General features: G+C 43.5%; 2 protein-coding genes and 1 long non-coding RNA gene across 6 annotated transcripts; all 3 read left to right on the top strand.

Annotated features, from left to right (window-relative positions):
* Window positions 107-2,903, top strand: LOC8083771. 2 transcript variants are annotated; one of them, XR_002453704.1, is made up of 4 exons: window positions 107-286; window positions 951-2,054; window positions 2,146-2,293; window positions 2,389-2,903. It is a non-coding gene; the product is annotated as an uncharacterized LOC8083771 (long non-coding RNA). The 2 variants fall into 2 exon arrangements; XR_002453705.1 differs by lacking the exon at window positions 107-286 and having other exon boundaries at window positions 508-2,054; window positions 2,146-2,287; window positions 2,389-2,889.
* Window positions 6,818-9,921, top strand: LOC8081273. The gene is made up of 4 exons (XM_002466268.2): window positions 6,818-7,857; window positions 7,956-8,099; window positions 8,780-8,965; window positions 9,600-9,921. The coding sequence occupies exons 1-4, from the start codon at window positions 6,892-6,894 to the stop codon at window positions 9,678-9,680; spliced, it is 1,377 nt and encodes a 458-aa protein (XP_002466313.1). The 5' UTR covers window positions 6,818-6,891; the 3' UTR covers window positions 9,681-9,921.
* On the top strand, window positions 10,900-20,289 carry LOC8081272 (casein kinase 1-like protein HD16). Of its 3 annotated transcripts, XM_002466267.2 has the most exons (17): window positions 10,936-12,465; window positions 13,156-13,281; window positions 13,371-13,444; window positions 13,521-13,590; window positions 13,673-13,728; window positions 13,803-13,874; window positions 13,968-14,062; window positions 15,684-15,750; window positions 15,848-15,977; window positions 16,066-16,281; window positions 16,413-16,543; window positions 17,402-17,576; window positions 17,657-17,747; window positions 18,652-18,809; window positions 19,571-19,759; window positions 19,876-19,960; window positions 20,055-20,289. In XM_002466267.2, exons 1-16 carry the CDS (start codon window positions 12,052-12,054, stop codon window positions 19,933-19,935), a joined length of 2,124 nt encoding a protein of 707 aa, XP_002466312.1. In that variant the 5' UTR covers window positions 10,936-12,051; the 3' UTR covers window positions 19,936-19,960; window positions 20,055-20,289. The 3 variants fall into 3 exon arrangements, 2 of the variants coding, with proteins under 2 accessions (XP_002466312.1, XP_021320296.1); XR_002454849.1 differs by having other exon boundaries at window positions 10,900-12,465; window positions 18,132-18,809; window positions 19,876-20,283; XM_021464621.1 differs by having other exon boundaries at window positions 10,938-12,465; window positions 19,876-20,283.

Genomic DNA, 22,583 nt, shown 5'->3' with positions numbered 1-22,583 from the left:
TACCATTTGGATTTTTCTTTTCGGCGACGAGGTTGTGGGCCTGGGCCGGTAGGCTGGATGGGCTTTTGCAGATGGGGGAATTGGAGTTCGAGCCCTGATAACGATCATCGCCTCCTCCGTATTGACATCCACACGACCACACCACATAGGGCGGCCGGCGTCCAGGGAGCAGCCGCAGCTACACCGCTCGATTCCGATGGCCGCGGAGGCGCCTCCTCGCTGCTACCGCCGGCTCCAGAAGGCCTCTGACGTCTCCTCCGTCAGCGCCGTCGCGCCCTCGAAACGAGTACTCCCTCGCCAGTCGCCCCCCTCTTTCTGCCCTCGTCCACGTTTTGGGTGTCTTCAACTATGGCTTTGTTTAGTTTAAAAAATTCAAGATTCTCCGTCACATCAAATCTTACGGCACATATATGGAGTATTAAATTTAAATAAAAATAAAAATTAATTATACAGTTTGTCTGTAAATCGTGAGATGAATCTTTTGATCGATCTATGATTGAATAATATTTACCACAAACAAACAAAAGTGCTACAGTAGCTAAAATCTAAAATTTTTGTCAACTAAACAAGGCCTATGTGTTCGTAGGTCATGCATGATGTTTTAGATTCACGGAATAATAATCAGCCTGCAGGCATGACACTTTTTTATTTTTTATTTCATTACTAGTTTACTACTTTGCTCGTCTGTGAACAGACACAATGTAGCTCGTGTTTATTTTTAGTTTTTTGTTTTATAAAACATTTTCTATTTAACTGCAAAGGTTGCTACTTGCTAGTGTAGTATCACTATGTGTTAAAATTGGTCAATTAGGACATCTGTTGTGCGCGACCTTGATCCTGTTATCGTTGAGAGTTTACCTGGAAACAGGAAAATATGTGACTGATGTATTGATCTGAATTTTGTACCTTGACTTTATTCCATGTTGTTCCTTGTCAAAACAAAATTTCAGGTGCGCATGGGCGACAGATGCACCAGTCATGAGGACAGGATCAGCAGTTTACCTGACGAGTTACTCATCTTGATTATTGAAAAGCTAGACTAGACACACGCACAACAATAACGACCATCATCCTTTCCAAGCGATGGCGTGATCTTCCTCGGCGTTTGCCAACATCGTATAACCTCGTTGTCGATGACATCCTCCCACCACGCTATCATCACTTGAAATGCTTTAACATGGAGGCTAGCGCAGCATGTGTGGCAGAGAAGAACATGCACAAGCTTACCGACATCTATGCCATCAAGGCTCGGCGTGAGCGTTGGATGGCCACGATCAGGCCTCTCACAGCCATCCTTGAACGCTACGAGCGCCTGCCCAAGAGGCGCTACCACGCTATGTCAAGCAGGTGAACGCATTCCTTCTGGCCCCAAAGAATGTGCGTCAGCACCGGCCTGCTGTCCATAAGCTGAGGGCCTGAGGCTACAAAAGCTGGGACATTGGCATGAAAACATTGATGAATGGGTCACTGCAGCCATTGCCAAGTGGGGGTGTTGAGGAGTTTGAGCTTATTATTGATGGCTATTGCGGATGCTATATAACCTCAAGCAGCGGGATCGGTACCAGAACATTCGTCTGGAGCGTCTTGTGCTATCCAACTGCCAGCCTCTTTGTGCATGGAACTGCCTGACAATACAGAGGCTCACCAAACTCACATTGGGTACAGGTTCATATATGGGAATCATCAGTGATATTCTTAGGAACTGCATAGAGCTAAGGGATTTCAGAATCACATCTTCTCGTGTTTGCCAGGCTGCTCTACGATTCTTTGTGCCGGCGTAGAAGATAAAGAGTCTGCAAGTGGATTGGTGCTGCTTTGGGAAAATATATCTGATGTCTCTGCCTTGTCTTGAGACCTTCGTTTGCCGTGGTCGCCCAACCAAGTTATCCTATAGTGAGGTGCCTCGCCTTAGGCATGTGAGCTTGGACTACTTACAGACTGAAGATAACGACATCGACGATGAATCTGGTACTAGCAGGACATATCCACCTAGCAAAGTCTTCAAAAGGATCCCACTGCTAGATTCCCTTGCTCTATAGTTCAAAGGGGCCGGGGTGAGTAATTATCTCTTATCTCTTATACATAAGTAATTGTATAATGACATTGCCGTGTCATGTAAAAACCTTTGTATATTTATGTATACAGATGTGGATCGAACCTTTTGTTGTTCCTAGTGGTCAGCTCAAAAAAACTGTTCATCGCAAATGTCCCAGTGAACGGGGACGTACTGTGGATTCTCCTACTGCTTGGTGCAGCAGCACCAGCCTTGGAATCGTTCCATATTCATGTAGGAGTACGTTTTTTTCTTGACCAAACTTACTGAAAACATGTGCGCATGGATGTTGGAAAATGCTAATTGTAAACCCCAACTGTTCTGAAATCTGACAGATTGACAACAAATCGGAGCAGCGAAGCTCGGGTGATCTTTGTGACAGTCTGGACGCCGATGTGCAGCAGCATCAGAACTGTCGCCTGAAGGAGCTCGTTGTGGCAGGCTTCGAAGGATTTGGGTGGCAAATAGGTTTTGCCAGGCTGATCATGAAGAGGTCGCCGTTGCTGAGGCACGTGCACCTGCTCGATGGCGAGGTCAGGAACGATGAGCAGGAGTTGGGGGCGCTGCAGATCGTCCCACGGCGCCGGGAGTGTGGCACGAGTGTGAGCGAGCTGTGAGGTGCTGGGTTTCGCTTCCCGCCTCGAATAATTCTGGAATGAGCTGCATAGCTTCTTGTTTAAATAACATCATTCCATGCCTTGTTAAACCGGTTTAAATTATTTAAAATAAGAATGTAGAGTTATACGTGTGCCTTGTCACCTTGTTAAATTTGTTTAAATTATGAAAAAATTAATGTAGAGTTGTACTGTGCCTTTTTATTTATAATAATAAGGATTATACGTGTACCTTGTCACCTTGTACTTTGTTTCGCTTGGAGATGCAAAGGATCCTCAGATTCCATGGTTCACGGCTCGGATCGTCGCAGGCTTGGCTTGGTGTGATCATCGATTCGATTATGACTATAGTTGAGTAAGTTGACCGGCCGGTTAAAAACGCTGAACTGTAAATACTCGACAACCCGAACCGAACACATGTCCAGATGTTTGCATGTATATAAATGTTTAGAACTTTAGGTCTTGTAGTCATGAAAAGAAAAGTTTTGGATACTCTAGCACATTACTAACTATAGCAATTAGCATATAATCATAGATTAGCTTTAAAAATTCGTCTCGTAAACTACATGCAAACTGTATAATTAGTTATTTTTTATCTATATTTAATGTTTCATGCATGTGTCTAAATATTCAATACGATGGGGTGAAAAGTTTTTAAGTGTGAAGCCTAGACACTTAGCTTTGACATGGCTTTCTAAGCACCGTCGTTTGTTAGAAATTCTCTTGTATTGGTACGTTATCTGAAGTTTACGCCTCGTTAACATTATTTTCCAGCAAACGAAAAATATTTTTCTCTGATGATAAATTAGCATAAGCCAAATTTTAGATGCTGCTATAGTGCTATGCGTATAGAATTTTGACTTTACTTTTTACTTATGATTTATGAAGTTTGAACAGAGTGTATAAAGCATCAAAAACTCCTGGCGGTCATTTAGAGAGAGAAGTCATTTAGAGTGAGAAAAAAAGCATTTAAAACTTTTCTCACATGCAAGCACGAAGATTTCTGCATGTTTAAAGTATCTCCAAGAGTTTTTTTTTAAATTTACTCTCTATATTATTATTCAGAGAGTTACTTGCATAAAAATCATTTTTTATATCTTTCCACTCTCCAAGATTTTTTTTTTCTATATCTTATTTGCACTTTAGAGTCATTCACGATTTTTTTCTTTGGCTAACAAGAAATCTGAAATATAATATAGATATATTTAGACATCAATTAAAGAGTCCGTTGAAGAGTATTTTTTTCATCAAAATATCTTCCTACAATTAGGAAAGCTTTAAAGATTGCTCTTAACACTTTCCAAAGGCAGAGAAAAATCCGGATCCGGAATTCCATAAAGAGCCTAAACTGTCAACTGGGACACAGAGCTTCGGCCTCATCCGGCACCACACGGTAGCTAAAATGTACTTTCCCCGTTCTATTTTTTTTTTCTTGAAAAAGTTGAAGCAATCACTACTTTTTACTTTCTCCGTTATATATCTAGAAACTACAAAACTTTTAGGCTTTTTTAGATATATTGAGTCTATTATATATCTAGCCTAGAAACGATGTATATCTAAGTATTTATACGACGTTTTGTCTTTTTATAAGACCTTGTGTTTACTTTGCATCTAGAAATACATACCTTGTATTTACTTTGCATCTAGACATAGTAAAATTTATACCTTCTCTATTTGGATCTATTTAGAGTAAAATTTAACCAAAAAAGGCAAAAGATCTTACAATTTGGAGCAAGGGAATACATAGTAAAATGATATATATTTAGAAAGAACCAAACATCTTATAATTTAGACTAGATAGATATGCATGTGTTGCAACGAGGAAAAAAAACTAAAATGTAATATGAACATGTGTTGTATTGTTGCCTAAAAAACAATATTTCAAACATGATGTTCACAACATCACTATTACATAAGTTCATAAAAAATAAACAATTATTATATAATTTAAGTTTTAATAAAAATTTAAATAATATAATCTATACCTTCTTAATAATAAAAAGGCAAAAAAAATTTGACACATGTTTTATATTTTCTTTCTTCTATATTCGTGTTGGGCCCATCTGCCTCTCTTCGTGCGAGAAATCCAGCCCACTCGTAGGCCGCACGCGCACACCGCCGCCCATTGCACGCGCGCAGCCCGTTTGTGCCTTGCTCCAATGCTCCATATTAGCTTGATGGCATCATGCTTATGTCATACCTAAATACTATGTCTGTTTTCCTTTTTTTTAAAAAAAATCAAGATATACCATCTAAATACAAATATAAATAAAGGCTTCCTTACCTATCCATCCTAAGATCTATGGCCACGATTAAAAAAACCCATAACCTTTCGAGATGGACACAATTTGTGGTGTGCGTAGCATGGTGCTTGCCCATTTCTCAATCTAGCCCCTATATTTATTCTATATACCCACGTACTAAGCTATTCTTTGAGCCTGATAGAACTAGTCAACTACCTCTCTCATTTATAGTAGTGAACTATAAATAGACCTTCATCGGATTATAGACTACTTTAAAATAATATTTTAAGTATTTCGTTTTCACAAAAAATACTACTATATTAAAATTACTTTAGATGACAATACAAATCAGTTTTCAGTACAAAAAATTTCCAGAAAGATTTAGTGTCTGATTTTTGTGAGCAGATTCTGATCTATTATGCTTCATTCAACAACAATGCCTTTTCTCTATATTATAGGTTTATCTTAGTGTATCTTTTCGACTGCACAAATGCATCAATTTTAGTTTAAAAATATATAACAAATAATTTAAATTCAAAATTTTGGGTGCATGACTAAATTAGTTTGTTTATACCTTTTTAAGAGGTTTCCTAACATATTTCTCCGGTTGACGTTTAAACACGTCGATTCCTTTGATTTATAGGAAACGAATAACCACACGAAGTTGAATCATTTGTTCTAATTGTGATGGAATTGTTCGGTAGTTGGGCTATATGTGTATGTTCTTGTAATTTGAGCGGACAGACTCACCTCTCTTCTCTATGCATCTCCACCAAACAAACTTGTAATTCGAGAGCAGCGAGTCTTAAAATTTATTTAATTCACTTAAGGTTGGATTAAACCTAATTAATAAATTCGATAAACATAGATAGTGATGTCCAAAAATCATACAATAAAACCATGTATCCCGTTGCAAAGCATGACAATTTTTGCAAGTTTATACATAAGAACCATGTTTATTGTGACTATTTATCATACCACATCCAGCTTTAAGTTAACTTCCCTTTCTCTCTCGTACTATAACCTTATTGCTTCGGTAGACCATGGATTCCTCACCTATTCACCCTATTTTTTCTATTTTAGGGGGCGACTTTTATTTCTTGGACTTGGCATTTTTTTATTTTATGTTCTAGGACCTTCTGAACTTTTCGTTTATTGTCTGATGTTCTAGATTCACTTTAGATATTATGTGGCTAAGGTCAGTCTTAATGCATAGTTTTATGGCACAATTACTAAGACTATAGACTAGGTAACCGAGCCACATGAGTTTTATGGGGATGAAACTCCTTCTTTAATGACCCTGCCAAGTCAACAATTTTGCTTATGTGGCACCCTATTTAATGTGCATGACACTCCGATAAAACATGCATTGAGACTGACCTAAGCAATAAAGGGAATAGTACATTGTATCACTAAAAAACTACGGTAGCGATTTACCTCCAAAGAATGCACACTAGGCCTTTGGATCCGTCATGCTTGTAAATTTCGGCTTATGTACATAAGTTTATGTGAGAATACTTAGGGTCTAGAAAGAACAAAATGTCCTATAATAATACTTGACTTATTGATGTAGCTGCCTCCATACTATGTGAATAAGAAGTCAAAGCTAGATAAAGAAACAAACTCGGAGTAGAAAACTAGTTTGTCTACCATTGACACCTTAAATCCACACATTCTAGCCACTGGAGTATGCCAAAAAATCAAAATATATTTCTATATATCTGAATATGTGACACTGGAGTATGCCAAAAAGTCAAAATAATCTATAATTTTAAAAATATGTTTTAGAACAGAAACTATAAATTTTAGATTTTGTATATCTCAAAAAAAAAAAAAATCAGCAACCGTAGATCTTGAGCCGTGAAGCCGATCCAACGGCCGGACACCTGCGCGCCGTATCTCACCAGTCCACCGTTCCCTTCGCCGGACAAGTTGACCCAACCCTAAGCAGCCCCCCCGCGCTAAACCCATCATCGCCACCATGCGAAGAAGCATCGGCGCTGCCGCCGCCGCCGCCGCCGCCAGGCGGCACACTCCACTCCCGTACTCCTGCGCCCCCGCCTTCTCCTCCTCCTCTGGAAGCGGGGGCGGTGATGGCGGTTTCGGGCACGGGCGCGGGCGCGGCCTGCCGGCCTCAGGGCAGCCGCGCGCTCCCGGGAGGCCCATTTCCGACGACGATGGCGCGGATCCCTTCTCCGCCACAGCATCCGTCGGCCGCGGCCGCGGGGAGCCTGCGGTTCCCTCGTCCCCCAGCATCCCGTCCTTCGCCGTGTTCTCTGGCGTCGGTCGCGGCCGCGGATCCCCACTGCCCCCGCCGCCACCCCCCGAGGACGCCCCCAAGCAGCCGACCTTGACCAAGCGCTTCGACAACGCTCCTCAGCGCCCCGATCCGGAGCCGCCGAGTCTCGATGCTTCCTCCTCCGCGCCGCCGCTGCCCCGCACGCTCCCGTTCTCCGGCGCCGGCCGCGGGGTCCCCAGGATGCAGCAGCCTGCGCCGGATAAGCCTCAGGAAGAGAACCGGTTCATCCGGCGCCGCGAGGCGGCGAAACAGGCTGCCGCAGTGCCGGCGAAACAGGCTCCCGCCGCGCAGCAACCGAAGTTGTCGCAACAGGAAGCCGTGGATCGGGCGGTTGAACTCCTGGGCGGCGGGGACCGCAGCGGCGAAGATGGCGGAGGGCGTGGTGGCAGGGGTCGCGGCTTCCGTGGCCGTGGCCCTGGCCGCGGTCGGTTCAGGGGGCGCGGGCGCAGCGACGACAGGTCCGTTGACGTGGAAGACGACCGGCAAGCGATCTACTTGGGAGACAATGCTGATGGCGATAGGCTAGAGAAGCGGCTTGGCAAGGACAAGATGGAGATTCTGGAGCAGGCGTTCATGGAGGCAGCAGATAATGCGCTGCCAGATCCAGTCGAGGATGGTTACCTCGAGGCTTTTCACACAAATAGCATGGTGTGTACGGAGCCACAGTGGATTTTGTAGTATTTTCCAATCTGGATGTGCTTGTGACTTTCCTGAAAGTTTTTGTTGCTGTGGGTTTGTTCATGCAGATCGAGTTTGAGCCAGAGTACCATGTGAATTTTGGTAATCCTGATATTGATGAGAAACCACCAATGTCCTTGGAGGAGATGCTTCAGAAGGTGAAGCCCTTTATAGTTGCATTTGAGGGCATCCAGAACCAGGAAGAATGGGAGGTAATTTCTTCAATTGGTTGCACAGTTTTATGTTTACCCTCGAAAATGTTTCTGCTCATATCATATGTATACTGTTTCTGTTGTCACTTAAATTAGGTATGTATTACAAAATCCCAAGCCTTCATACCAGTGGTAAAAATCCATTTATGTACAGCTACAATTACAATACAAAATGGGTCGATAGTTGGGTAATATTAGATGATCATTACCTGCTCTAGAAAATCTTGAGAACAGATAGAACATGTGAACAACATAAGCTGCAATCATGACATTACTCTTGTCTACAAATGTCTACATTCTACAATTTTGGTGCCCAATCTAGTCCTGCTGTCATAACTCTGCTGACTACTATACATAAATTTATCCAGATTGGCCTCTTATCTTTAGGTATATTAGTAGTTTTCTGTTCAGATATACTGACATAACTTTACGCACCATAAGCTTACTGACATAACTTTACGCACCATAAGCTTATATACAGATCAATTTTGTTAGATGCTATAATTCAGCTTTTACTGCACTTATGGAACTCCTTACAACATCACATTACATTTTGTGTCAGATCATTAAATTCATATAGCAACTAGTGCATGCATACATTAATGGTTGTATTCTAATACGATATATTTTGTGGCGGAGTATTTTAACTGACTCAATGTATTCTACTGTGTCACTATCAGGAATCTGTGAAAGATGTAATGGCTAGAGCCCCCCATATGAAAGAACTCATAGATATGTGCAGTGGACCTGATGTTGTGACTGCAAAACAACAAGAGGAAGAGCTGCAAAGAGTTGCAAACACTCTGCCAGAAAGCATCCCTTCTTCAGTAAAGCGGTTTACTGACAAAACTCTACTCTCTCTTAAGGTTTGCCTTCTTGTGAGAACTTGTGTTCTGAACATTCCTTAGTTCCATTGGATCGATTTGATATGCTTGCATTTTCAATCATTCAACTTCTGAATCTCCCTTTGGTGATGAGTAACATGATTTGTGGTTAACCTGACATACGGCAACCAGTAGCCAGGTTCCTTTTTTAAAAAATTGAGACGGCTTCTGTTGGCATATTTATTAAACTTATTAAAGTTCAACTGCAATAAACAATTAATCCCCCCGTTCCAAATTGTAAGTTGTTTTGACTTTTCTAGGTACATAGCTTTTGCTATCTTTGAATCTAAAAATGCCAAAACGACTTACAATTTGGAACGGAGGGAGTATTTACTTGGTGTTTTGTTTTGCATATAACATCTCAAATGTTTTGCCTGTTATGAGTATCATTAATGTTCATTAGTCTGGTGTGGTAGTCTTGTATAACCCTTTTCTGGAGCATACCTTATGTGGATAGAGATATTCAAATGACAATGCAAGAGGTGTTCTGTTGTATCTTCAAGTGCTGCCTTTTAGTTTCTTCCTACTTATTGCCACTCCCCTTTTTCTTCCTTTTACAATAGGGTTGCTGATGTCATAATATTATGATTGTTTTTAAAATTTCTGTTCATTGCAGAACAATCCTGGCTGGGGTTTTGACAAGAAATGCCAATTCATGGACAAGTTTACTCGCATAGTTTCAGAGCAATACAAGTAGAAAGGCCTCTTATACTCTGTTGCAGTAACCACCTTATTTATCCTCAAAGGAGATTTGAAGGGTGCTCTTTGTTTTGAGAGAAGATGTGATGCCCATATCTAATCCATGCAATGATTTTTTTTCTTGTTCACTGGGATGCTAGTTTGATAAATAAAATTGCTGATAAACATGGTTTTTTTGCGTGATTTCTCTCCCTGACAATTTGGTTCTGTGAAGCGGGAGCATTGCCGCCATTCTGTCCCATCATATGAAACTCCCATTCTTTACTCACGCTTACTGAAGTGCTTATCGAAATATGTTGTTTTGGGAAGAGCTAATCAACATATATAGATTTGTTAAGAGCTAATCAAATTATCTTTTCTCGTGCTATGGCCTTATGGTTTGGATCGATCATGTTTAATGTGTTCTCTTGTGCTTTGGGCCACATTCCCATTTCTGGACCAGTTATTTTCTGCAGTCACTTTGCAAGCCTGAGTGGACCCTGGAATGCTCTGTTATGGCCTTCTGGTTCTGGGAGTGGAAGTAAGGATACCAGAATCATATGGTGAAACACTCACATACCAGTATGACAGTATGCCAGTATCGAATTGCCCGTGCGGTTTTTCAATACCGTGCAATGTACATGTATAGCAGGCTAGCAGCCTGTGGATGCCATCTCAAAATCCGGTGTGTGTGTGTGTGTGTACTTTAAACGGCTCTTGATCCAAAAGAGAGCCGAAATGGCAACCTGTCTAAGCTCTAGAGCTCAACTCTGTGCTCCTGCTCGGTACAAACCATCATCTTTCTTTGTACGCTGTACGAACGTGAAGCAAATATATATCGTTGAAAACATGAAATCGCAGATGTTTGCTGCCAGGCATGTTCAGGCGAGCCCTTCTGGTGCCTGAAAGGCTGAAATGCATTTCAGTATCAGAATTCAGGGCCATTCGTTCGTTCGTCCTGAACTTAAGCGGCAGGGTCCAAGTTACCTCAGAGCTTCGGATTCGTGCTGCAGCAGCGGCGGCAGAGGCTGGTTCTCGTTGATCTGGCTGCCCAGCGGCACGTACTGGGACATGATCTATTCATCTCCGAGTTCGTGTACGAATACGACTACGAACAACGGCAGAGAATACGGTTCCCAGGTGGACAACCACTGCTGAACCATGTACTATCCTTTTCAGATGGACATGGACATGCTATGAACCAGCCGACTCGGCATACTCCTTACATGTTTATCTGCGTGACAGGTCCAGAAAAAGTCGGTCGCCATCGTCACCGTCGGCTTCAGATGTGCATTGGCAGTCGGGCATGAGCGCAGTGCACGCGGCAGGCCAGCTTCTCCCTGCGCAGTGGAACCACCTCCGCCTGCGTTGGGTTGCTGCGGCTTCCGACACTGCGACACACCCCAAGCGCTGCTCTGCTCCCACCACGCCACGCGACACAGAGCGAGCGAGCGCTCCGTTCCGCGGTTTCTGCCCCCGGTCGCGCCCGCCCCGCTGCACGGCTCCCGAGACTCCTCTCCACCGTCGCCATCGCCATCGCTGCGCTGCTGAGACGCTGCCGGTGATGTACTAATGTAAATCTCTCTTCGGTGCTGCTGCTTGCTGCTCCAGCGCTGCGCGCTCTCCATTTCGCGCCCCCACTGTTTCTCCGGCTGTTTTCTTTTTCCTTTTTGATCCGCGCGCGTGGCGGTGTTGGCGGCGGCGACTCCCTGGTTCCGCACGATCGAATCGTTCGCCGTGCGTCCGCTGGTACGTCGGCGCGATCTGATGGGGTTACCCCCCGGCCTGATTCGGCCTGACGCGGCGGATTCGGGCCGGGAAATGCTTCGGCGCTGATGATAAGATGCCTGTCGCGCGGTGCTTCAATGCGGATTCCGGTTTGGGTGGGATTGGCGCCTTGAGACGGCTTCCATTGACCAGTCTGGAGGTGATTTAGCTCGGGATTGGCGGTAATCTGTCTGGCTCTGTAAAAGGTGGGATTTTCCTCGGTGGACACCCCCGTGGGAGGCGGGCATCGGGTGATGGAGATGTCATCGCCTCATCGCCGGTGGCATTCGATTCCGCTCTAAAGGACCTTGGTGATTGGGAAGCAGGGCGTGTCTTTAAGGCGGTTCGCGATGGCGATGATGAAGGCCCCAGTTTTATTCCTCCGGCCGTCCTCTCCCGCTTTTGTCCACCTGAACTGGTCGTTCTTTTCTTGTCACAACGGGCCGGGCCAAGGGAGGGACACTTCTTGCGCAGTTGAGCTGAAACTCCGATGCTGCTTGCTCATTGGGTTCCTCTCATGGTTTTTCTTTGATCGGTGAATTTATTCTTGTCTGTTGGGTATTCTTGCATTGCATGTGGAGATTGGAAGGATGTAACGCCAGCCTGAGTTGCATGGAGGGATAATGCCACAGTTGCGGAGTGGTGCTCGGAGAGCTTGTCTGAGGTCTAAGAAGGTCGACAAGGCTGCAGACCCAGTTGGGAGCCCTGCAGTGCTGCCTCCTCAGGGCAGGGCTAGAAGGCGTGGAGGTGTTGTGCCTGGTAGTGGTAGAGGTAACAAGGCAGCTGCTAAGGGTAGAGGGAGGTCAGCTTCGAAACACAGAGGAAAGGGGCTCGAGGCTATTGATTTGCAGATTCATCTGCCTTACAACAACCTCCCTGAACCTGTTGTTGCCGGCGAGGCAGTTATTTGCACAGCCCACAAGGACCTTTGTTTGGGCAAGGCAGCTGACCGTGCTGCCATCTTAAGAATGGTGGGTGATATGGATAAATTTGCAGTGGCAGAGGATGATGCCACAACCTCCCCAGTGCCTGAGAGGGTATGATTTCTCTTTTCCTGATGTGTTCCTTTACATGGTGTGCAATTTTGTAGATCGATCGATCAAGTGTTGTCCTTTGACCTGTTATTACAAAGCCTTTCTTGTGCTGTTTTCTCTTTGTTTTGTTTTGTTTGGTTTGGTAGTTCCATCATGTATAGCTTGTGTTATTCATTGAATTTCACACGTGCCCTATTGTGCTTGTGTTAGATACAAAAATTTTCCACTGGGAAGTGGGAACATGCTTACAGTAGGTGTTAATCTTTTTATCGAACACGCAGAAGAGTGTCGTATCTATATATTAAGATTTAATAATGAGAAAGGGCAAAAGAACCCATGCAAGAAACCACACACTCACGCAAACTCACGGACTCAAGTTTAAGATCTTTAGAGAACAGAGATAGCAGATAGATTGTATCCCCCATTTGGGACAAACATTGTGAAGAATTTGCTGGAACGTTTAGTGCACTGCATTTACATTTTTAGGAATGGGCACTAAAGACACATTCACTTGGCAAGATAAAGTCTTTATTGTTTATTTTTTTAAGCAAAACTTTATTGTTTAAATAGGTTTCTATTTTTTTATTATAATCTTAGTTTGCCATTTCTTGCTGATTCATATTGTAACTTGCCTATATGTATAGTTCTGCAGCTATGAATTATAAGTGCCTATACGTTATCCAATCGTTGCAGGTTCAAGTAGGTAATTCCCCAGAATATTTAACTGGTAAAAAGTTAGGCAAAGGTGGCTTTGGCCAGGTTTATGTTGGAAGAAGAGTATCTGGTGGATCTTCTCGTATGGGTCCTGATGCATATGAGGTTCCTTCTTTTATCTCTTTTATTCAATCGAACGCTAAAGTTCTACTTGGTACACCGTTCGAATATCTGGGTGAATTAATGTCCTGTAGGTTGCACTAAAATTTGAGCACCGAAGCAGTAAGGGATGCAACTATGCCCCCCCATGCGAGTGGCATGTTTATCAGTACGAACCTGCATAATCCTCCTCCTGTTATTCAATTATTCTCTGTGGATAATGATCCATTATCTTGTCTGACCAGCACTCTCAATGGTTGTTATGGCATTCCATCAGTCCACTACAAGGGTCGCCAGGGAGACTACTACATTCTTGTGAGTTTAAAGTTAGTTATTAATTGCAAAATGTATCCAAACTTAACTGGATATTTAACTCAACCAGCATTCCAAATTTCAGGTAATGGATATGCTTGGTTCCAGCCTCTGGGATGTTTGGAATTCTGTAGGACAGGCGTAAGCATCTTGGGAAACTGTTTACTTTATCCGTATGCTTTTTTACTCCCTACTGATATCAACGTCTCCAATAGGATGGCTCCTCATATGGCTGCTTGCATTGCTGTTGAAGCCATATCAATTCTTGAGAAACTTCACTCAAAAGGGTAAACCAAAAGGCATTCGATAATTACAGTAATATGAATGAATTTTAGTATAATTTTGATGCTAACAATGACATGGTTTCCTATCGTTGCCAGCTTTGTACATGGTGATGTGAAACCAGAGAACCTTTTGCTTGGTCAGCCTGGTTCACTTGATGAGAAGAAGCTTTTCCTGATTGATCTTGGTTTAGGTATCTTGTTTTTTTTTTTGAGATCGGGGATATAGCCCATTTTTCATTAAGCAGACGAGAATGGTCAATAGACCTACACTACACATAGTTGAGATAAAAGGATTCGCAGGTAATCCATGGATTATCAACGAAGTCCTCAACACCAAAAATGATAAGCAAGAAACATGAGGGGCGGGGGACCCTCCACCTAACAACCCCAGCAAACCGAACCTAATACAAAATTTCAACACTATGGTAGCCAACAGTGAGAGGAGCCATAAAGATAACAGCGGCAAAGCATCCGCTAGAGCTTCAGACGGCAAAGCATCCGTTCAACCAATCTCGGCAACCTCGGCAGCATAGCATCTACCGGAAATGCCAATGACCTCGGCGGTAAACCATCTGCCTGAAACGTCAGCGACCTCAGCGGCAAAGCATCCGTCGGAAACGCGACCTAACACCTCAGCAGCAAAGCATCCGCCGAAAGCCCCTCGGCGGCAAAGCATCGCCGGAAACGCGACCTTGGCGGCAAAGCATCCGTCGGAACACCTCGGCGGCAAAGCATCCACCGGAAAACGACCACAACTGTGGCTGCAACAAACACCGGCTAGAAGCACCAAGGTGAGGAGAAACATGAAGCCCAATTAGGTGCAGCACGGCGACCCGGGAGACCACGCGGGAGAAGCGACGGGCACCAAGACACCACCCACGGTAGAGGGCAAAGGGCTGAGTAGGATTTTCATCCTCAGCCCTGCCGTAGACGAAGAAGCTTCAGCGATGCCTCCAGGAAGGTAGATGACGCGCTCTGCGCCACCGCCGCCGGCCTGGAACAAACGGGCGGGGTTTTCATCCATATTCTCGCCGCGGAAACAGGCCACTCATGGCGACCGAAGCAGCGACGACGAACGGTCAAAGCCGCGGCTCGGGCACCAAAGTTGCAGCCTTCACCACGTCACCCACACCCCGCCACAGCGCTGCCGCGGAAGCGCTGCCTGGCAGCTTAGGGTCCCTCAGGTGCGCCGTCAGTCGCCATGGACAGGGCAGGAGAGGATGGCAGGTGGCCGTGAGCTCGGCGACGGACTGGCCCCGCAGGGGGTCGGCGAGGCCAGTCCAGCGGAGCGCCGCCGAACTCGGATGCCGGCCATGGCGCCGACGGGTCTCCAAGGCGCGGCCGGGTGCCACCAACCGCCAGAGGCAAGATCCGGCCACTAGGGACGTGGATCTGCCCTGCCAGCCAGTTGGCAGGGCCCACCGCCAAGTTGTCGTAGAGTTAGGGTTGGGGAGGGGGGAAGGAGCAGGAGGCGGGCCGCCACCGCCGCCGCGTGCGGGAGGTGGCGACGGCAGCCAGGGAGGCGGCGAGGAGGTGGGGGGAGGCGGGCGGCGCCGGCGAGCCCCCCGAGTCGCTCGAAGGGAGCGCTCAGGGGTCGGGGGTCTCGTTCTGCTTTTCGGCAGAGGTAGACAGTCTTAGGTATCTTGTTCAAAATAACTTAATCTATATGTGAAGATAGTAAGATACTTTGTCTCACATTGTTGAGATACTATGGCCTTCGCTAGTTGGCGTTGGCTTCTAAGGATAAACACATGTGTTTTATGCCCCCACTGACCTTTTATACACTGTTCTGTGAATTTTAAAATTATGCAGCATCCAGGTGGAAAGAAGCAATATCTGATAAGCATGTTGAATACGATCAGAGACCAGATATCTTTAGGTTAGTTACATCTTGTGGTGCATGTTACTGTACTAGCTTCTCAGTATAAAATTGTGTCACCTCTTAACATTAACTATCTCCTCTTTACATTTTGCAGGGGAACAATTAGATATGCTAGTGTCCATGCTCATTTAGGTCGTACTGGTAGTAGGAGGGATGATCTGGAGTCACTAGCATACACCCTTATTTTTTTAATAAGAGGAAGATTGCCTTGGCAAGGCTATCAGGTAGCCTTAGACATTTTTACCTGTTTCTGTGTAACATGTTCTGTTTGGTCTTGGACCTGTTTTTGCTAATAATGACTTAATAATGTAGGGAGATAACAAGAGTTTTCTTGTTTGTAAGAAGAAAATGACCACTTCTCCAGAGATGCTTTGTTCCTCCTGTCCAGCTCCATTCAAATATTTTCTTGAGATGGTCACCAATATGAAATTTGATGAAGAGCCAAATTACTCTAAACTTATTTCTCTTTTTGATGGTTTGATTGAAGAGCCTGCTTCAAGACCCATCAGAATTGATGGAGCTCTAAAGGTCTGATCTTCCATGCACACAACATATTACCATTTCCAAAGTTCCAACTAGTTATTCATTTGGAAAAGTCCAATCGTTAGTTTATTCTGCTTCTTTTAGTTTTGGTCATGAATTTGTTGTGCATACTATAGGTTGGACAGAAACGTGGAAGAGCACATGTAAACCTTGAGGTCAGTGAACAACCGAAGAAGAAAGTTAGATTGGGGAGCCCAGTAACTCAATGGATTTCAGTGTATAATGCTAGGTGGCCCATGAAGCAGAGGTAATTGCATTCAAATATGACAGTCGCATAAATTGCTCTTCTTTTATATTTGTGTATCCAAACACAGTAAGACTCTATTGGCTATGATGTCGTATTTCCCTTGCTCTTTAAAATGACATACTCTAGAGTCAAGACTAAGCGTTTCCTTTTCTCACAGCACACGGTATCACTAGGGTTCTGAATGATGATTTGTTTGTTTGTTTATCTTTATGTGATTTCTTTGAATAGACACTTGGTATCTCATGGGGCTTCCTACCGTTTCAGCAGTATTGAAATTTAGCTACCAAAAAAAAAATCTTGTTACGACCATGGTTCTCTCTCTGAGAAAGAAGTTTTTTTGTGCCCCTGTGGTCCTTCTTTTCACTTTGTCAAATTGTAATTGTAATCAACATGCTTTCTAGACATAACATAAACACATGATAAAACAAGAGCTGGCATTTTCATTCCTGATACTAAGAACTTCTTTAGATGGTACCAAGGATATGACGGGATTCATGGAACTACATCCTTAAGCATTGGATAAATGTAGCCGAATTAAGCAGGATATCTTTTTGGTCATGCTTGGGATAGTGCCAGTGTGAACTCCCCTCTAACAGTCATACATCTTGCATGAACCTAGTTTTGCATAATGCCTTGCAAAAGCAGCAGTCGACCTAATTACGTTCAAAAAAAGGAAGCATTCAACATTGTTTTACAATTCAAAAATAAAGCATTTCATACTATTTCTAGTACTGTGAAATTTAAGCTTATGTAGCTCTGATTTCTCAGCTACTTATTCATAATTGTTTATGCTTCCCCCCTATTTAAGTATAATTTTAAAAAATTCACTGCAAAAGGCATTGCTTCTTTTGTCTTCAGATATCATTATAATGTAGCTGATTCAAGGCTGCACCAGCATATAGAAAAAGGTAATCAAGATGGTTTGTATATAAGTTGTGTGGCTTCTTCAGCAAACTTTTGGGCTGTCATCATGGATGCTGGGACTGGATTTTGTTCTCAAGTTTATGACCTCTCACAAGTGTTTCTGCACAAGGTGCACTATGATCTCTTTTTTTCCCTCTGTCACTCCCTCCATCACCCCATCTCCTGATTCTAGGTTGCGTATATTTGTAGGAGTGGATTACAGAGCAGTGGGAGAAGAATTATTACATAACAGCAATTGCTGGTGCAACCAATGGAAGTTCCTTGATTGTAATGTCTAAAGGTCTGTAGATTAGTTTTTCTCTCTACTAAACAGTTTTCTCATTAGGCCTGGTTTCTTTTGTGGAAAATGGGCAGTTACTATGAAAGAAGTGTTAAGCATAACCTATTGTGCACCAAAGTTATCTGCTTTGCATACTTGATGACTCAGTGATACAACAATGAGGCATCTGTTGTAGCCATTTAGGGGATGTTTAGATGAGGGGTCTTGAATTACATCCCAAGGAGTTCTAAAAAAAAGGGATAAGGTATCGAAGTCTTCGCTATATAAAAGCATGGTCTTGTAGGTACAATAGATCCTGTGTACATGAATCCCCTTTATTATTTTCTGGGATATTGACTGGTATTTCTTGTTAACTATGACATAACTATTTTTGTTTTGTTGCAGCAAGCGCTATGCTGAATGCCATTGATATATTTTAAAGCCATGGCTCTTGGCAAGTAATGTAGTCGTTCTCATTCTATTGTGTGGAATGCAAATAATCAGATATCTTTTCTTGTTTTTTGATGATGTTTAGGCCTAGGCTTCCAAGTAATGCAGGTTCGGGTACACTAAAATCGCTGCATGGACTCTATATTTCCACGATATATATGGTGTCATCAGCCAATGATTGTGTCAGCCAAAGCATGATGAGAAACATAATATGCCCCCATATTATCTACCTGTTCTTACTAACATTTTTATTGTGCCACCGGCCATAGTTCTGATAAACGACTTGCTAATGTTAGTTTTACTATTGGTTATAGTTCTGGTATACTAGTGATAAGTTGATGGTGTGACTCGTGAGCAGTTTTCTGTTGCTGAGCATTGACAGGATGTCTGTGTACTGTGTGTTCCTTGTGAACTGTTAAGCGTCTTTTCAAACATATAAAGTATTGTTCTGACTTTGTATGCATCATCACTACAGGAACTCCTTACACACAGCAGTCATACAAAGTCAGTGAATCATTTCCTTATAAATGGATTAATAAAAAATGGAAAGAAGGTTTTCATGTGACATCTATGGCTACAGCAGGGAATCGTTGGGGAGTGATCGTGTCAAGGAATGCAGGCTATTCTACTCAGGTTACATATCTACTTGTATCTATCAGTTTTTCTTTAGAATACAAGCTGTATTTACCATTTCTTTATTCCTTTTTTTCTGCAATACATCATATGGAACGGTGATCGTGTTTTTCATGAATTATGTGGTTTATCATGTGTCAGGTAGGTTAATTTGTGCTGTATTTTTCGTCTTTATTTACATTTGGAGTTGACTGAGCATCAATTCCTCACGTCTGATCTTTTTTTCCTCTGGAAATTAATTTGATGAGTCTTTTTGTATTATTGTTATTTCTTTTGGTCAGCAATGTCAAGTTGTCAACCTTGTCCGTGAGTCCTCTGAGGCACCTCATGAAACTACATAATAATCTGAAGTGCTTTCCTCTAGATTGTAAGAATAACTTGAACTACAAACCCTGAGTCATTTGTAGGACTAGTTCTTCTTTCAAATTTATTTCTTGTTTTTTTTTAAAAAAAAAATATGCTGCCTGCAATTCAGTTGTGGCCCTTCACACCCAACGCTCCCAAAGTTAGGCTCTGAATTCTGATAGAAATGTATCCTCTATGAAGAGAACTCCCCTTGCTCATCATTCTGAAGAGTTACTTATCCATCAGCAAGAGTTATTTGTCGTAAAAACAATCTATGCTACATTACTGCATATGAATATGCATTTTATTTTAATTCTATAATTCGGATGACAGCAAACTTCTCTTCCATTTTTAGCATTGCATGCAGAACACCCAATCCGTAAACAACGGAGCTGAATCTGCCTTGAAACATACAGGTGGTGGAGCTGGACTTCCTGTATCCTAGTGAAGGTATCCATCGGCGATGGGAGACTGGTTACAGGATAACTTCGATTGCAGCAACACCTGACCAAGCTGCTTTTATCTTGAGCATCCCAAAGAGGAAGCCCATGGACGAGACGCAAGAAATTCTCCGTACTTCCGCCTTCCCCAGCAGCCATGTAAAGGTATGTATCTATATTTGCATCCATTACATTATTCATGCAGTTTATTTAGGAACAGATTTTCTAGTGCCTTGTTTCTATTTAATCTACCAATCTGACACGGGTCAAAACAATTTCAGGAAAAATGGGTGAAGAACCTGTATATTTCCTCGGTCTGCTACGGGCGAACTGTGTGCTGACGTGTATGTTGAAGCTCCAATTAAGGTGCAAGCAATGTGCCAATATCCTACTCTGATTGTAAAGGATGACCTTGTTCATAAGTTAGGGTCATATTTGTTAGTATATATGTGTTTTGTAGAAGTGCTAAACGCTCATTTTGATGAGCTCGATCGACGGACGCCTCAACCGCTGGCGCCACACGGCGATGCTGTAGATTCACCCTTGTGCTCCCGTACGTACGTTGCTTTTGACGACGTTGCTGTAACAGGCTATGCTTTGCTATTGCTACCTCAAAAGCAAACACATTCGTTCATAAATTACACAAAACACAACACAAGTTCAGGGCTTGAGATCGACAGCCCCATGCATATGCATCTGATGGAGACAACTCCAACAATTTGCTAAAACTCACTTAGCAAATGTATAGTTTTGTCAAGTCTCAAAATCAAATGCCAAGTGAAAAAAAAAGCATTTTTCAACAATGTGCTATTTGGACTTGGCAAAAGAGCTTGGCATCCGAGGATTTTTTTTTTCAAAATCACAAAATTGAGTCTCCAACGAGTTGGCAAATTGGGATACACGTGATGTCAAGCGATGGAGGACTTGCATATTTGCCAAGTGAAGGGAGAATTTTGTCAAGCTCACAAAATTGCCAAGTAGTTTTGTCAACTTAGAGCATCTCCAACAGTTTTGCAATTTTCGTTTTGCAAAACAAGGAGTTTTGGGTGTTCTATCCTTGTTCAGTTCCCAAAATTTTTGGCCTTGTTCAGTTTCCAAAATTTTTTGGTTTGGATACTGTAGCACTTTCGTTGTTATTTGGTAATTATTATCCAATCATAGACTAATTAGGCTCAAAAGATTCATCTCGCGATTTACAGGCAAAATGTGTAATTAGTTTTTGTTTTCGTCTATATTTAATGCTCCATGCATTTGCTGCAAGATTCAATATGGCTGGGAATCTTAAAAAGTTTTTAGTTTTTTGGATAAACTAGGCCTCTGTCATCTTGCACATCATCTATTATTCCTCGTCATATTGTTGTTGTCAACGGTAGCCATTTGACGACATCCTGCACTGGCAACTCTATTATTCCCACCACTTCTTCTTCCCTGCGTCTTAATAGTATTTTGATTGTTTCTCAATTGGTGAAGAAACTTATCTCTGTTCGTGCACTAGCCCGTGACAATTCTGTGTATGTTGAATTTGATCCTCGTGGATTCACCATCAAGGATCTACGAACCAGGATGTCTATCTGAAAGGTCCTAATATGGCTAGAGGGGGGTGAATAGCCTATTTAAAAAAAATCCACAAACTCACTAGAGCAAGAGGTTAGTAAGCTCTAGCTCTAAGTGGGTGTTTGCAAGCCACCTACCCAACAATTCTAGTAGCTATGATTACTATGCACACAAGACTTAAGTCTCTACAAGTAACACTAGTGAACTAAACTACACAAGGCAAAGTGAGCAACTAAACTAATTACACTAGTTTGCGGTAAGTAAAGATAGGATGATATATTTATACCGCCGTGTAAGGGATGAACCAATCACCGATATAAACAATCAAGCACCGGAAGAATGCCAATCAAACACAATTGAGACACCAATTTTTCTCCCGAGGTTCACGTGCTTGCCGGCACGCTACGTCCCCGTTGTGTCGACCAACACTTGACTAAGAGGTGTAGCACGAACCTCGGCCTCACTAGGACACCACAAGAACCCACCCACAAGTGAGGTAACTCAATGACACGAGCACTTTACTAAAGTTACCTTTCGGCTCTCCGCCGGGGAAGGTACAAGACCCCTCACAATCACCAGGAGATGGCCACGAACAATCACCAACTCGTGCCAATGCTTCTCCGCTGCTCCAATCCGTCTAGGTGGCGGCAACCACCAAGAGTAACAAGAAAACCGCAGCTAGAACGATCCCCAAGTGCCACTAGATGTAATCACTCAAGCAAATGCACTTGGAATCACACCAATCTCACAAAGATGAATAATCTATGAAGGAGATGAGTGGGAGGTGTTTGCTTAGGCTCACAAGGATGTCAAGTATGTTAGAATGCCAAGAGTCAGTGCCCTAAGCCGGCCAACACGTATTTATAAGCCCCTCAAACAAATAAAGCCGTTGGCTCTCTCACTGGGTCGAACTCGGGGTCACCGGACGCTCTTAAAGGGGCACCGGACGCTCAACATCTGCGTCCGGTGCTCCAAAGTCAGCCACGTGTCAGAGTCTAATGGTAACCTGCAGAGCACCGGACGCTGAGCAAGTTGCCACCGGACGCGTCCGGTGCACACCGGTCTTGAACGCAGAGATGTCTGCAAAACGCGCAGGTCACCGGACGCACACCACCGGACGCTCCCTTAGCGTCCGGTGCTTCTAGACAGCTTTACTCGCAGAAGTCAGATAGCACCGGACGCACGAACAGGAGCTACCCTGCGTCCGGTGCTCACCGTCTGGTGCTTAACCCTAGCACCACAGCACACCGGACGCACAACCTCTGCGTCCGGTGCCTCAACGGCCAGCGTCCGGTGAGTGTTTCTCAGCAAGAAACACTCCCGCGACTTCTCCAAAGTTCTCACCGGTGCAATAGAAAATATGCACTTTATTTTCTCAAAAGCGCCGAATCCGAGAGGAACCCATCCTCTCTCTGCCCTTAAAATTCCACCTTCT

This window comes from Sorghum bicolor, chromosome 1 (assembly GCF_000003195.3).
Source record: "Sorghum bicolor cultivar BTx623 chromosome 1, Sorghum_bicolor_NCBIv3, whole genome shotgun sequence".
Lineage (NCBI taxonomy): Eukaryota > Viridiplantae > Streptophyta > Magnoliopsida > Poales > Poaceae > Sorghum > Sorghum bicolor.
This window is presented reverse-complemented; position numbering and strand designations above follow the sequence as displayed.